General features: G+C 43.4%; 1 protein-coding gene across 3 annotated transcripts in view; it reads left to right on the forward strand.

Annotated features, from left to right (window-relative positions):
• frmd3 (FERM domain containing 3) overlaps window positions 1-14593 on the forward strand; it is a 444455-nt gene that overhangs the window by 365855 nt on the left and 64007 nt on the right. For all 3 annotated transcript variants that reach the window (XM_070861449.1, XM_070861518.1, XM_070861582.1), the window contains 2 exons: window positions 7005-7093; window positions 14451-14525. In XM_070861449.1, the coding sequence (XP_070717550.1) occupies window positions 7005-7093; window positions 14451-14525 (164 nt within the window). The remainder of the gene's footprint in view (window positions 1-7004; window positions 7094-14450; window positions 14526-14593) is intronic.

The following is a 14593-nucleotide window of genomic DNA, read 5'->3' on the forward strand; positions in this document are numbered from 1 at the left end:
CTTAATAATTGATTCCATCATTTTACCCACTACCGATGTCAGGCTGACCGGTCTATAATTCCCTGTTTTCTCTCTCCCTCCTTTTTTAAAAAGTGGGGTTACATTGGCTACCCTCCACTCCATAGGAACTGATCCAGAGTCAATGGAATGTTGGAAAATGACTGTCAACGCATCCACTATTTCCAAGGCCACCTCCTTAAGTACTCTGGGATGTATATCTCTGGTGACCGTTGGAACATTGGAATGATACACAAGATACCAATGGCAAATTATGATTCATATATTTTACTGCAACAAAGTCACAAAAACTCCCCCCACCAAAATAAAACCATACAATATACAACGTTATGTTGCAGGGCACTAAACAACAATAAAACTTCTTTACCGCCGCAAGTTTCGGCTCGGGCGCACAAAGTCCGCTGTGCAGTGCCTGAGTTAACGTCAATGTTCCTCCAATTTACATTTTTGCCGAAATTTGCAGTTGAAGGCGCAAACTATTTTCAGTCGCTCCAAAATTGCAAAAGCCCAAAATCCAGCCCGATGTGCCACAGATCAGGAGGATACGGGTTTGCATTCGCCTATTTCTCAATCTCTGCATTCCAGCAAGGGGAGGTATTGAATTGAGGCCAAAGAGGGATGGAAACATGCCCAGGATTGTTTTCTTCCAATTCCTGCCAACTGGCTATATATTAGTATCGATGCAGAGGTACCAACATTGAAAATGTAAAAAAACTAGATTCAAGTCTCTTTAAAAATGGGGGTCCAGGAAGTGATAGTCAGAAGAATACATAGGAGGCACTGTCTCCATTGGCAACAGAGGGACTGACACCAAATACTGGCAGTTCTTTGCTGCTATCTTTCTTGAGGAGCCCACTATGTCGAGCTGAAAACCTGCAGCTTCTTATACTTTCCAAATTATTTACTTTTGGCAAATTTACCTAAATCTTTTTATTTATTTTTCTTCCTGCCTCCCATAACTGTGGTTTAAAAAATTTTTTTTATTCCACGCTCACTTGTGTAATTCTATTTTCTTACCTTTCTCTACATTTGTTATTTTTTGCAATATTGTCAGATTTTTTTCCTCAATTTTATCTCCAACTGTTTTCAACTGACAGCATTGACTCTCTTGCGTTTCAAGATTGCAGCCAATGGGAAACGCTTAGTTCTTTCACTGTCAGCTGTAGTTAGAAACTGTCTGACTTACCTTGTTCCAGTGGCTTTAGAAAGCACTTTTTTCTTCAGACTTGTGAGCTGCCACCAGTTCCACTGGCTCCACTTCCGACTGGCACCTGATGGAAACATAAACAAAGGATAATGGCACCCAGAGGCTGTAATCATACTGCTTTCCTAAAACTGGGATACAACCTAGAAACTTCACTGTATTCCATCCCATGGAAGTTGATCACCATTATCCAGGTGTGGGTCTTGATATATTCTTACAACATCACGAACAAACACACTCTACAAGATGGCTCTTAACAGAAAACTATCATCATGTGACCTTGCCACGTGATCCTTTATTATTTACATCAGTAGTTGCAGTAAATCCGTAGTCCACTAGGTGGAGTAGTAGTCCACTAGGGAGAGCTCTATTACACTTCCCCCCTTAATGAAGAAGTCATCATAATAAAATAATCATCATATATAACTTGCATGGTTATACACAACAAAAGATATGGGGCTGGATTTTCGGCTTTGCTGTTTTCGGGGCGAAAACTGAGGCAGCGCGAGAAATTTACCACCTGATTAATGCGCTGTGTGGAGTAACCTTTGCAAAGGAAGGCGTTGTAAGACTTTCATGGCGCAAAAACGGGAACCTTACCAACTAAGGTGCGGGGCCGGGAGCACTCCGAGATGCCTTGGGAGGGGAAAAAAAAAGAAAATTCACAAAAACATTCAAAAAACATTGGCAACACCCCCACAACACAAATCACTGCAAAAGAAATGAAAGAATTAACACTGAAACATACTTTTTTTGCAGTTTATCTATCTCACCACTGCCGACAGGGCTGGACTGCTGTGCTTTCCCTGGCAGTCATCGTGGGGTGGGTTTCGGGGCGTACGGGTGCGAGTAGAAACTTCTGCCGGTGTCGCAAGGAGAGTCGTTGCATACCCGGCACAACTCTCCCCGGCGGTGCTTCCAAGTGCTGCTGCAAAACCTGACCGGAGGATTGCGACCGGATGCAAAAGACCTCACCGCTGCATTTTTCGCTGCGGAGAGTCAAAACCCGACAAAATCTGGAGTGCAAACAACCCGAAAATCTATTGACTTATTTTTCCATATTTGCAAATCAAACTTAACCAGTAGTTTTCTGTTTCAAAGAGGATATCTTCGCTCTTGAACAGAACCTTCCAAACTTGCTGTCGAACTTAAACTCATTCTAGGCTGAGCCTGAGGAGAGTTTTTCTTCAGGGGCAACCCTTGATCTACATGTGGACTCTCTACAAATTCAGGATGTTTGTCTGCCTGACTCGGACTCGGACTTAATTTTGACTTTCTCTCGGACTTGTTTCTAGTACATCTGATGTAGGATTTGCTACTGGTACTCTGCTTGTAACTAGTCTATCTGACTCATCAGAAATAATCGAATCATTCCAACTTTCAACTCCTTCCACATCTGTAGGTAAAATATGATCAATGTGAACAAACCTAACCTTTCCATGATCAAACATCTTGACTAAATATGTGTGAGGGTCACCTATCTTCTTTACTCTTCCTGGTAACCACTTTAACAATTTATGGTGATGGTTCTTCACTCTAATCTTCTGATTCAATTTCACACTTCTCTCTCTTACTCTACCTCTATCATGATTCTCTTTATGTCTTGATTATTTCTCTTCCACTGACTGTGCCAAATTTGGCTTTAACAACGAGAATCTGGTTCGTGGCTGTTGTTTGAGAAATAACTCTGGTGGTGTTCTACCAGTAGTTGTATGAGGAGTATTACAACAACAACAACTTTTATTTATATAGCGCCTAGAACATCCCAAGGTGCTTCACAGCAGTGTTACAAGACAAAACAGATAAATTTGACACTGAGCCACAAAAGAAGAAATTAAGGCAGATTACCAAAAGCTTGGTTAAAGAGGCAGGATTTAAGGAGCATCTTAGAGGAGGAAAGAGAGGTAGAGAAGTACGATAAGTAATCAGAAAATTTTCTAATTTGTGTTCCAATGACAACTGCCATTTCTTTGAATTTGGATCCAACATTTGCTTGATGTTTTGTATTGTGCGCTCTGCTGCAGCATTTGAAGCAGGGTGCTACAGTGGAACTTTGGTATGTTTCACACCATTTCTGCTCATGAACTGTGCAAATTTTTCTGAACAAAATTGCGCCCATTATCAGACAAAATTTCTTCCAGGAGGCCATATGAAGAAAACAATCTTCGCAAATTGTCTGGTGTTTACTTGTTATTTTGCGCATTGGAAACACCTCTACCCACTTCTTAAAATCATAGAAATTTACAGCACAGAAGGAGGCCATTTTGGCCCATCACGTCCGCTCCGGCCGACCAAGAGCTATCTACCCTAATCCCACTTTCCAGCTCTTGGTCCGTAGCCCTGTAGGTTACCGCACTTTAAGTACACATCCAAGTATTTTTTTTAATATGGTGAGGGTTCCTGCCTCTACCATCCTCTCAGGTAGTGAGTTCCAGACCCCCACTACCTTCTGGATGAAGAAATTTCCCCTCATATCTCCTCTAAACCTCCCCCCAATTACTTTAAATCTATGCTCCCTGGTTGTTGACACCTCTGCCAAGGGGAACAGGTCCTTCCTATCCACTCTATCCAGGCCACTCATAATTTTATACACCTCAATCAGGTCTCCCTTTTGCCTCCTCTGTTCCAAAGAAAACATACCCAGCATCTCCAATCTTTCCTCATAGCCAAAATTCTCCAGTCCAGGCAACATTCTTGTAAATCTCCTCTGCACCCTTTCCAGTCCAATCACATCTTTCCTGTAATGTGGCGACCAGCACTCCAGCTGTGGCCTAACCAGTGTTTTATACAGTTCCAGCATAACCTCCTTGCTCTTGTATTCCATGTCTCGACTAATAGAGGCAAGTATTCCATATGCCTTCTTAACCATCTTATCTTCCTAGCCTGCTACCTTCAGGGATCTATGGACCTGCACTCCAAGGTCCCTTTGTTCCTCTACATTTTTCAGTATAGTACAATTTAATGTTTATTCCCTTGCCTTGTTGGATCTCCCCAAATGCATTACCTCACACTTATCCGGATTGAATTCCATTTGCCACTGTTCTGCCCCACCTGACCAGTACATTGATATCTTCCTGCAATCCGCAGCTTTCTTCTTCATTATGAACCACACAACCTATTTTAGTGTTGTCTGCAAACTTCTTAACCATACCCCCAACATTCAAGTTCAAGTCATTGATATATACCACAAAAAGCAAGGGACGCAGCACTGAGCCCTGCAGCACCCCACTGGATACATCCCTCCAGTCACAAAAACACCCATCAACCATTACCTTTTTGCTTCCTGCCTCTGAGCCAGTTTTGGATCCAACTTGCCACTTTGCCCTGGATCCCATGGGCATTTACTTTCGTGACCAGTCTGCCATGTGGGACCTTATTAAAAGCTTTGCTAAAATCCATGTATACTACATCATACGCACTTCCCGCATTGACCCTCCTGGTTACCTCCTCGAAAAATTCAATCAAGTTAGTCAGACATGACCTTCCCTTAACAAATCCATGCTGACTGTCCTAGATTAATCCACGTCATTCCAAATGAAGATTTATCCTGTCCCTCAGGATTTTTTCCAATAAATTTCCACCACTGACATTAGGCTGATTGGCCTGTAATTACTCAGTCTATCCCTTTCTCTCTTTTTAAACAAAGCTACAACATTAGCAGTCCTCCAGTCTTCTGGCACCACACCTGTAGCCAGAGAGGACTGGAAAATGATGGTCAGAGCCTCTGTTATTTCCTCTTTTGCTTCTCTTAACAGTCTGGGATACATTTCATCCGGGCCTGCGGATTTATCCACTTTCAAAGCTGCTGAGCCCCTTAATACTTCCTCTTTCACTGTTTATCTCATCTAATATTTCACACTCCTCCTCCCTCATTGCAAAGTCTGTATCGCCTCTCTTTTGTGAAAACAGATGCAAAGTATTCATTAAGAATCATACCCATATCTTCTGCCTCCACACACAGATTTCCTTTATGGTCTCTAACCTGCCCCACTCTTTCTCTCATTGTCCTCTTGCTCTTAATGTATTTATAAAACATCTTTGGATTTTCCCTGATTTTACTTGCCAACATGCCTTCATGCTCTCTCTCTTTGCTTTCCTGATATCTTTTTTAATTGCACCCCTGCACTTGTACTCCTTTGGAAATTCTGCAGTGTTGAGTTCTCGGAATCTATCACAAGCTTTCCTTTTTTTCTTTATCTTACCCTGTATGTCCCTTGACATCCAGGGGGCTCTAGATTGGTTAGCCCCACCTTTTTTTTTAAGGGAACATACTTGCTCTGTACCCTCAGGATCTCCTCCTTGAATGCCTCTCACTGTTCTGACACTGATTTACCACCAAGTAGCCGTTTCCAGTCCACCTTGGTCAAATCCCAACTCAGCTCAGCAAAATCGGCTTTATCCCTGGTCCCCCTTTGTCCTTTTCCATAACTACCTTAAATCTTACTGAATTCATCATCATCATCATCATAGGCAGTCCCTCGGAATCAAGGAAGATTTGCTTCCACTCTCAAAATGAGTCTTTAGGTGGCTGAACAGTCCAATACGAGAACCACAGACCCTGTCACAGGTGGGACAGATAGTCGTTGAGGGAAACGGTGGGTGGGACTGGTTTGCGGCATGCTCTTTCCGCTGCCTGCGCTTGATTTCTACATGCTCTCAGCGATGAGTCTCCAGATGCTCAGCGCCCTCCCAGATCCACTTCTTCCACTTAGAGCAGTCTTTGGCCAGGGACTCCCAGCTGTCGGTGGGGATGTTGCACTTTATCAGGGAGGCTTTGAAGGTGGCTTTGTAACGTTTCCTCTACCCACCTTTGGCTCGCTTGCCGTGAAGGAGTTCCGAGTAGAGTGCTTGCTTTGGGAGCCTCATGTTTGGCATGCGAACGATGTGGCCTGCCCAGCGGAGCTGATCAAGTGTGGTCAGTGCTTCAATGCTCGGGATGTTGGCCTGGTTGTGGACGCTAACGTTGGTGCGTCTGTCCTCCCAGGGGATTTGTAGGATCTTGCGGAGACATCGTTGGTGGTATTTCTCCAGCAACTTGAGGTGTCTACTGTACATGGTCCATGTCTCTGAGCCCTGTAGACCATGAGCTTGATGGTGGATTTGAGGGCCTGGTCTTCAAACACTCTTTTCCTCAGGTGGCCGAAGGCAGCACTGGCGCACTGGAGGTGGTGTTGAATCTCGTCGTTGATGTCTGCTTTTGTTGATAAGAGACTCCCGAGGTATGGGAAATGGTCCACGTTGTTCAGGGCCGCGCCGTGGATCTTGATGACTGGGGGCGGTGGGGGGCGGCAGTGCTGTGCAGCGAGGACAGGCTGGTGGAGGACCTTTGTCTTTGTTCTCCGATGCAATACTAATAGAACATGACTTCTGAGCCCGTTAGCAAGGGACTGGGTAAATCAGACAGGGACCTCATGCATGATCACTATACATGTGACCCTGCTGAAGGGTGCAAGTGTGCGGATATTTGGTTGAGTACACGCTTGGCTGTGATGCCCTCAGCCCCACATGATCATATAGCCTCCTGATGCCTGATGACCAAACACATTTTAAAAGAGGGCTGCTCGTGCCCTTGAAAGTGTATATCTTAAAAGTAGAATTGTGGTTTTTGGCAGCAGTTTTGCTCATCGAACAGAGTTAGGTCAAAACATACTTAGATTTTACAAAAGCAAAATACTGCGGATGCTGGAAATCTGAAATAATACATCTGAATGTACATTTTATTTTTTTTTATATTTGGTTGTTGGACACTAGTTTGATGATGTCTTTCATTTCACACAATCAGATGAAAATTGTGCTGACGTACCATACATCAACCCCAGCTGCATGCAAGCATCTTTGGAAGTGTGGTGTGGAAAACCAAGCTTTTTACAAGTGAGTTTGTAATTAGTGAGATGGTTTTATGCAAAACTGATGAAAGCGGTAACTGTTTTTCTCAGTTTATTGACATATGTTCCCATATTTTTTCTCTATCTTTCTAGATTAGCCATGATTATTTACAATTTAAAACAATCTACATAATTTTATGTGCTTTTTTAACTTAAAATTGTTTTGTAATGTTTAGATTTAATAGTTTAGAGTCAATATTACAGTGATGAAGGTTTAACTACAGAATGTATTTGTAAAAGTTCTGTTTTTTACTCTTTTACTGATACCAATATGATTTTAACTTGTGTTCTTGGATTATTAACCCAAGCTTCTGCATTTCCAGTCTATGTTGCTCTTTTGAACTTGTTGACAAGGTCTGTTTTTCTTCCTGAAAATTAAAATCGTTTAAAAAAACTAAAATGCACAAAATGTGGTTCCCAGGAACAGACACAGGCACAGAAAGCTCAGTTTGGCGAGTCCAGATGCATCGGACAGACTGCGTCCTGTTTGGGAATGTCAATCTATTATACTTTTATTGATTATTAATGCCATTCCATATTTCCCCATGAATACTGACTACTCTAATATAGGTGGTATGGGCTCTTTCCTCACTTACTCCACAGTAACATAGGGACTTCAACCATGCTGGCTGAAATTGTAACTGGTTCCTGCTCCTTGGGCATTGTCCTCCTCCCTTTCCAAACCGTCATCATCCCCTCCTTTCTCATGAAACGTACCCCTGAGCCCCCTGCACTCGTTAACTCACGCAATCTCAAATCTTCCTGTCTTACAGGACATTGAATTTGTTGTTGCCTTCCAGATCTGTACCTATCTAACTCATAACTCCTTGTTTAAACCACCTTCGATCAGGTTTCTGCGCTTTCCGCAGCACCAAGTTGAGTCTACCCAAAGCCATAAACATCATCTTTGTGACTGTGACCATGGTACATTATCCCTTTTCATCCTCAATATCCTCTCTGCATCCTTTGACATAGTCGACCACACTTCTCCTCTAATGCCTCTCCTCTGTTGTCCAGCTGCGTAGGACTTCCCTTGCCTGGTTCCACACTATTGATCCTTGTCAGAGCATCTCCAGCAATAGCTTCTCTTCCCACCCCTGCATTATCACCTCCACAATCACCTGGGCAACTATCCTTTGTCTCTTTTTCTTAATCTGTGCACTGCCCCTTGGCAACTTGCACATGTACGTTGATGATGCCCAGCTACTTCTTCAATACCTCTCTCAACCTCTCCACTGCTGCTGTGCTGACCAACTGCTTGTCTGACATGCAGTTCTTTACAAGCCATAACTTCCTCCAGTTAAACATTGGGATGATCAAAGCCACCATCTTCAGTCCACACCACCAACTTCACCTTGATCTAAAATAACAGCCGGCTAATTTTTCTACATTAAAGGCACTATATAAATTCAACTTGTTGTTGTCGTTCTATAAGTTAGCTGGTTTAATAGCTCTGCAATTAATGTGACAACATCCAGTGGTATCTTCTGATTGATTTAATTAGTTCACCTTGACAGACAGTACTCCTAATAAAAAAGCCGGTGTTTCTTCACAAGCTGACGCATGGGGGTCAATTGTAACACGGGCGGGATTGGCGCATGGGGAGCCCGAAGCAGGCGGCGCACCCGGATCGGAACTGAAACGAGGCCCGACTGATTTTAACTGTTCGACCTCATTTTAATATTTCATATCTGTCTCCTGCCCAAAGCCGCTGGGAAAGATGTCAAGGCTGGTGGGCGGGAGTGGGAATTGAGGTAGGAGCTGAATGCCGCCAGGGTCTCGGCAAAGAGAAAGTGCCGCTGGATGGCAACAGAATGACCTCGGGCTTGTATATCAATTCACCTGATTTTAAGCTGTCCCACACACCATTCCCACTTGGTGAGGAGTGGGGGTTAAAGCTGACCATTAATTTAAATAGCTGATGGTTGACGTGCATGCAGTTATTTCAAAATCATTTGAATAGCCAAAAGAGCAATATCCAGAAAGATTACTTTCCATCCCTGTTTCTACGTTTAGATGATACAGAGAAGTGTAGAGGAACAGAGGAACTTAGGATACTGAGAATAGAAGAGCAAGGAGTTATGCTTGAACTGTATGAAACACTAGTTAGGCCACAGCTAAAGTATTGCATACAGTCTGGTCACCACATTACAGGAAAGATGTGATTGTACTCAAGAGGGTGCAGAGGAAACTCATGAGGATGTTGCCAGGAGTGGATAATTTTAGCATTGAGGAGAGTGGCTAGGCTAGGGTTGTTTTCTTTGGAACAGAAGAGTCTGAGGGGAGACTTAATTGAGATGTATAAAATTATGAGGCGCCTAGATAGAGTGGATAGGAAGGACCTGTTTCCCTTAGCAGAGGGGTCAATACCAGGGGGCATAGATTTAAAGTAATTGGTAGAAACATTATAGGAGAGTTGAGGAGAACTTTTTTCACCCAGAGGGTGGTGGGAACCCTAGAACTCACTGCCTGAAAGGATGGTAGGGGGAGAAACCCTCATCACATTTTAAAAAGTGCTTGGATATGCACTATGAGTGGTAATTATGACACTTCTTACATAAGTCGCTTCATGGAACTCTCCTAAGTAATACCTTTGAAGAACACATGTATTGGGCTAAAAATTCGGGGGTTTAGCGCCACTTGTTACTACCAGATTCGGGGATAAAAATGGCGGCTGCCGCACTATCGCCAGCTACTGACGGGTTCCGTGGCGACCGTCATTTTCGGCATGTTGGCAGCGCTGCCGTTGCCTGTGCTCGCCGAAAGTATTGTAATGAGTTGGAGTGTGATGTCAATTGCCGGGCAACGCCGAGTTAACGCCTGCTCACTGAATTTGGATATCGTCGCTCCTATTGCCACCATCTATAAAGCACGACTGTGCGTGCAACTGATAGAAGAGCTTCAGCATCGTTAACGGTCATGAGGAGTCTGGCAAGACTTGGCAGATTGTATACAAGGTTGGAGACTGACAATTGGAAAACACCTCAGACGCCTCCTTTGCCATCAGGGTTGCATTTTCTGGCGAAGGCCTACAGTGTTTGTGGGTCAGTAAATCAATGGGTAAAACATTGTGGAACAAGCTTTTAGTTCAGAAAGTATGGCATCTGTTCTGTACATGGCCTATAGGTTCACTCCTTTCTTCTCCGTTCCCCTTCACAGCGAGACAGACGTGACCTTTGGCCTCCTACTGAGTTTAGCAATGGAAAGAGCACGTTACACCACAAAATCAATGCACTGCTGATGTTAATTAGTAGATAGCACCAAAATATAGGTCTGCCTGCACTCTCTTGCCAGGCAGCCATTAGTCTTGGCCGGCGCTGTTACTGACCAGTTTCCAGCATACTCCAATTTTTAGCCCCATTATGGATTCTTAGATGTTAAGCAAAGACTGGATGTAGAATAGGGACAAGTGCATTTCTGTTATCTAAAGCAGATGCAATACTGTGATCAGCAGAACAAGCCATTTTCTCAAACCACACCACTCAACTCATGCCTAAATAATGTACATCATGAGTTTGATACACCAGTTAACTATGAACTCTGCAGCACTCAATGAGAAAAGGCCTGCTGTATGAAAATGCTGAGGAATTGAAATACTTCGTGGAAACACTATGGGGAAAATTGCACACATGATACATTAAAAAAAATCTGAGTGTAGTTCGAAACATAGAAAACATAGAAAATTGGTGCAGGAGTAGGCCATTCGGCCCTTCGAGCCTGCACCACCATTCAATAAGATCATGGCTGATCATTCACCTCAGTACCCCTTTTCCGCTTTCTCGCCATACCCCTTGATCCCTTTAGCCGTAAGGGCCATATCTAACTCCCTCTTGAATATATCCAATGAACTGGCATCAACAACTCTCTGCGGTAGGGAATTCCACAGGTTAACAACTCTGAGTGAAGAAGTTTCTCTTCATCTCAGTCCTAAATGGCTTACCTCTTATCCTCAGATTATGTCCCCTGGTTCTGGACTTCCCCAACACCTGTCCAGTCCTGTCAGAATTTTATATATTTCTATTAGATCCCCTCTCATCCTTCTAAACTCCAGTGAATACAGGCCCAGTCGATCCAGTCTCTCCTCATATGTCAGTCCTGCCATCCCGGGAATCAGTCGAGTGAACCTTCGCTGCACTCACACAATAGCAAGAACGTCCTTCCTTAGATTAGGAGACCAAAACTGAACATAATATTCCAGGTGAGACCTCACCAAGGCCCTGAACAATTGCAGTAGGACCGCCCTGCTCCTATACTCAAATTCTCTAGCGATGAAGCCCAACATACTATTTGCCTTCTTCACCGCCTGCTGTACCTGCATGCCAACTTTCAATGACTGATGTACCATGACACCCAGGTCTTGTTGCACTTCCCCTTTTCCTAATCTGCCACCATTCAGATAATATTCTGCCTTTGTATTTTTGCCACCAAAGTGGATAAACCACATTTATCCACATTATACTGCATCTGCCACGCGTTTGCCCACTCATCTAACCTGTCCAAGTCACCCTGCAGCCTTTTAGCGTCCTCCTCACAGGTCACACTACCACTCAGCTTGGTGTCATCTGCAAACTTGGAGATATTACACTCAATGCCCTCATCCAAATCATGAATGTATATTGTAAATAGCTGGGGTCCCAGCACTGAGCCCTGCTGCACCCCACTAGTCACTGCCTGCCATTCTGAAAAAGACCCGTTTATCCCGACTCTCTGCTTCCTGTCTGCCAACCAGTTCTCTATCCACATCAGTACACTACCCCCAATACCATATGCTTTAATTTTGCACACCAATCTCTTGTGTGGGACCTTGTCAAAAGCCTTTTGAAAGTCCAAATACACCACATCCACTGGTTCTCCCTTGTCCACTCTACTAGTTACATCCTCAAAAAATTCTAGAAGATTTGTCAATCAGAATTTACCTTTCATAAATCTATGCTGACTTGGACCGATCCTGTCACTGCTTTCCAAATGTGCTGCTATTTCATCTTTAATAATTGATTCCAACATTTTCCCCACTACAGATGTCAGGCTAACTGGTCTATAATTACCTGTTTTCTCTCTCCCTCCTTTCTTAAAAAGTGGTGTTACATTAGCTACTCTCCAGTCCATAGGAACTGATCCAGAGTCGATAGAATGTTGGAAAATGATCACCAATGCATCCACTATTTCTAGGGCTACTTCTTTAAGTACTCTGGGATGCAGCCTTCAATCCCATCAATTTCCCAAACACAATTTCCCGCCTAATAAGGATTTCCTTTAGTTTCTCCTTCTCACTAGACCCTCGGTCCCCGAGTATTTCTGGAAGGTTATTTGTGTCTTCCTTCGTGAAGACAGAACCAAAGTATTTGTTCAATTGGTCCGCCATTTCTTTGTTCCCCATTATAAATTCACCTGAATCTGACTGCAAGGGACCTACGTTTGTTTTCACTAATCTTTTTCTCTTCACATATCTAGAGAAGCTTTTGCAGTCAGTTTTTATGTTCCCAGCAAGCTTCCCCTCATACTCTATTTTCCCCCTCCTAATTAAACCCTTTGTCCTCCTCTGCTATATTATAAAATTCTCCCAGTCCTCAGGTTTGCTGCTTTTTCTGGCCAATTTATATGCTTCTTCCTTGGATTTAACACTATCCTTGTTAGCCACGGTTGAGCCACCTTCCCAGTTTTATTTTTACTTCAGACAGGGATGTACAATTGTTGAAGTTCATCGATGTGATCTTTAAATGTTTGCCATTGCCTATCCACCATTAGCCCTTTAAGTATCACTCGCCAGTCTATTCTAGCCAATTCACGTCTCATACCATCGAAGTTACCTTTCCCCAAGTTCAGGACCCTAGTCTCGGAATTAACTGTGTCACTCTCCATCTTAATAAAGAATTCTACCATATTATGGTCACTCTTCCCCAAGGGACCTCGTACAACAAGATTGCTAATTAGTCCTTTCTCATTACACATCACCCAGTCTAGGATGGCCAGCCCTCTAGTTGGTTCGTCGACATATTGGTCTCGAAAACCATCCCTAATACACTCCAGGAAATCCTCCTCCACAGTATTGCTACCAGTTTGGTTTGCCCAATCAATATGTAGATTAAAGTCGCCCATGATAACTGCTGTACCTTTATTGCACGCATCCCTAATTTCTTGTTTGATGCTGTCCCCAACCTCACGACCACTGTTTGGTAGTCTGTACACAACTCCCATTAGCGTTTTCTGCCCTTTGGTATTCCGTAGCTCCATCCATACTGATTCCACATCATCCAAGCTAATGTCCTTCCTTACTCTTGCGTTAATTTCCCCTCTAACCAGCAATGCCACCCCACCTCCTTGTCCTTTCTGTCTATCCTTCCTAAATGCTGAATACCCCTGGATGTTGAGTTCCCAGCCTTGGTCATCCTGGAGCCATGTCTCCGTGATGCCAATTACATCATACCCGTTAACTGCTATCTGCGCAGTTAATTCGTCCACCTTATTCCGAATACTCCTCGCATTGAGGCACAGAGCCTTCAGGCTTGTCTTTTTAGCACACTTTGCCCCTTGAGAATTTTGCTGTAATGTGGCCCTTTTTGCTTTTTGCCTTAGCTTTCTCTGCCCTCCACTTTTACTTACATGAAAATACATCCAGGTGATCAGCAGATTGTGTGAGAGTAGATGTGAACATTTTCCTGTGACCTACTTTTACTGAAACAATTGAAACATTTGTTTGCAGATATTGAAGGTTAAAGTTTCTGGTTTTGCAGACTTGGTGCATGCAGGGGATGCACATTGCAAAATTCCACGTAATTTTCTGGTCCTTAAAATTACTGGTTATAAAATCCGAGGATGGGGTATGTAATATGCCAATATGCACCCCTGGCCAAGAGGAAAATTTCCCTTAGCATCGGCATGCAGGACAGCCTGAAGTGCAAGTTTCCATTGTACTGAATGGAGCTGCTCTGCACTATATACAATCCCTACCATAAATCATGTCACGAGTGGCTGAAGAGGAAAGGAGAGCCAATTTGGTAGGTGTCCGTGAGGCTGATGCAATGATATTTTCTGATAGTTAAAATATTTTTGTTACTGTATTTTTTCAGAGAAAGATGGGAGAATACTCCCTTTAGCCTTTCATAGTGCTTGGAGTCATTGTATCATTCACACCTGGGCTGGGGTATTCACCTTGTGAACTCACCTGCAATTTCCCCCCCATTGATTTTAATGGACAGAAAAAGCGTGGACTGACAAGTGCAGAAGCAGTGAACCTTGACCCTGATGTAATACTCAGTACTTTGTGGGACATAGATTTCCCTCTAATCCTTTTTTCAAAATGCCAAACACCCCAAATACTAATGATTTGTTTTACATTATTATAGGTATGCGAAATCCAGTCAGATCAAGACCGTCTCCAGCAGCAACATCTTTTTCAAAGGCAGGAGGTTTCGTTTCAGGTGAGTGCTTTCTGTCATGTCAAGATAGCTTCAACAAAAAGTAATGAGGGTCAGTTGTCAAACAAATA

The sequence above is a fragment of the Pristiophorus japonicus genome, chromosome 1 (genome assembly GCF_044704955.1).
Source record: "Pristiophorus japonicus isolate sPriJap1 chromosome 1, sPriJap1.hap1, whole genome shotgun sequence".
In the NCBI taxonomy this organism is placed as follows: domain Eukaryota; kingdom Metazoa; phylum Chordata; class Chondrichthyes; family Pristiophoridae; genus Pristiophorus; species Pristiophorus japonicus.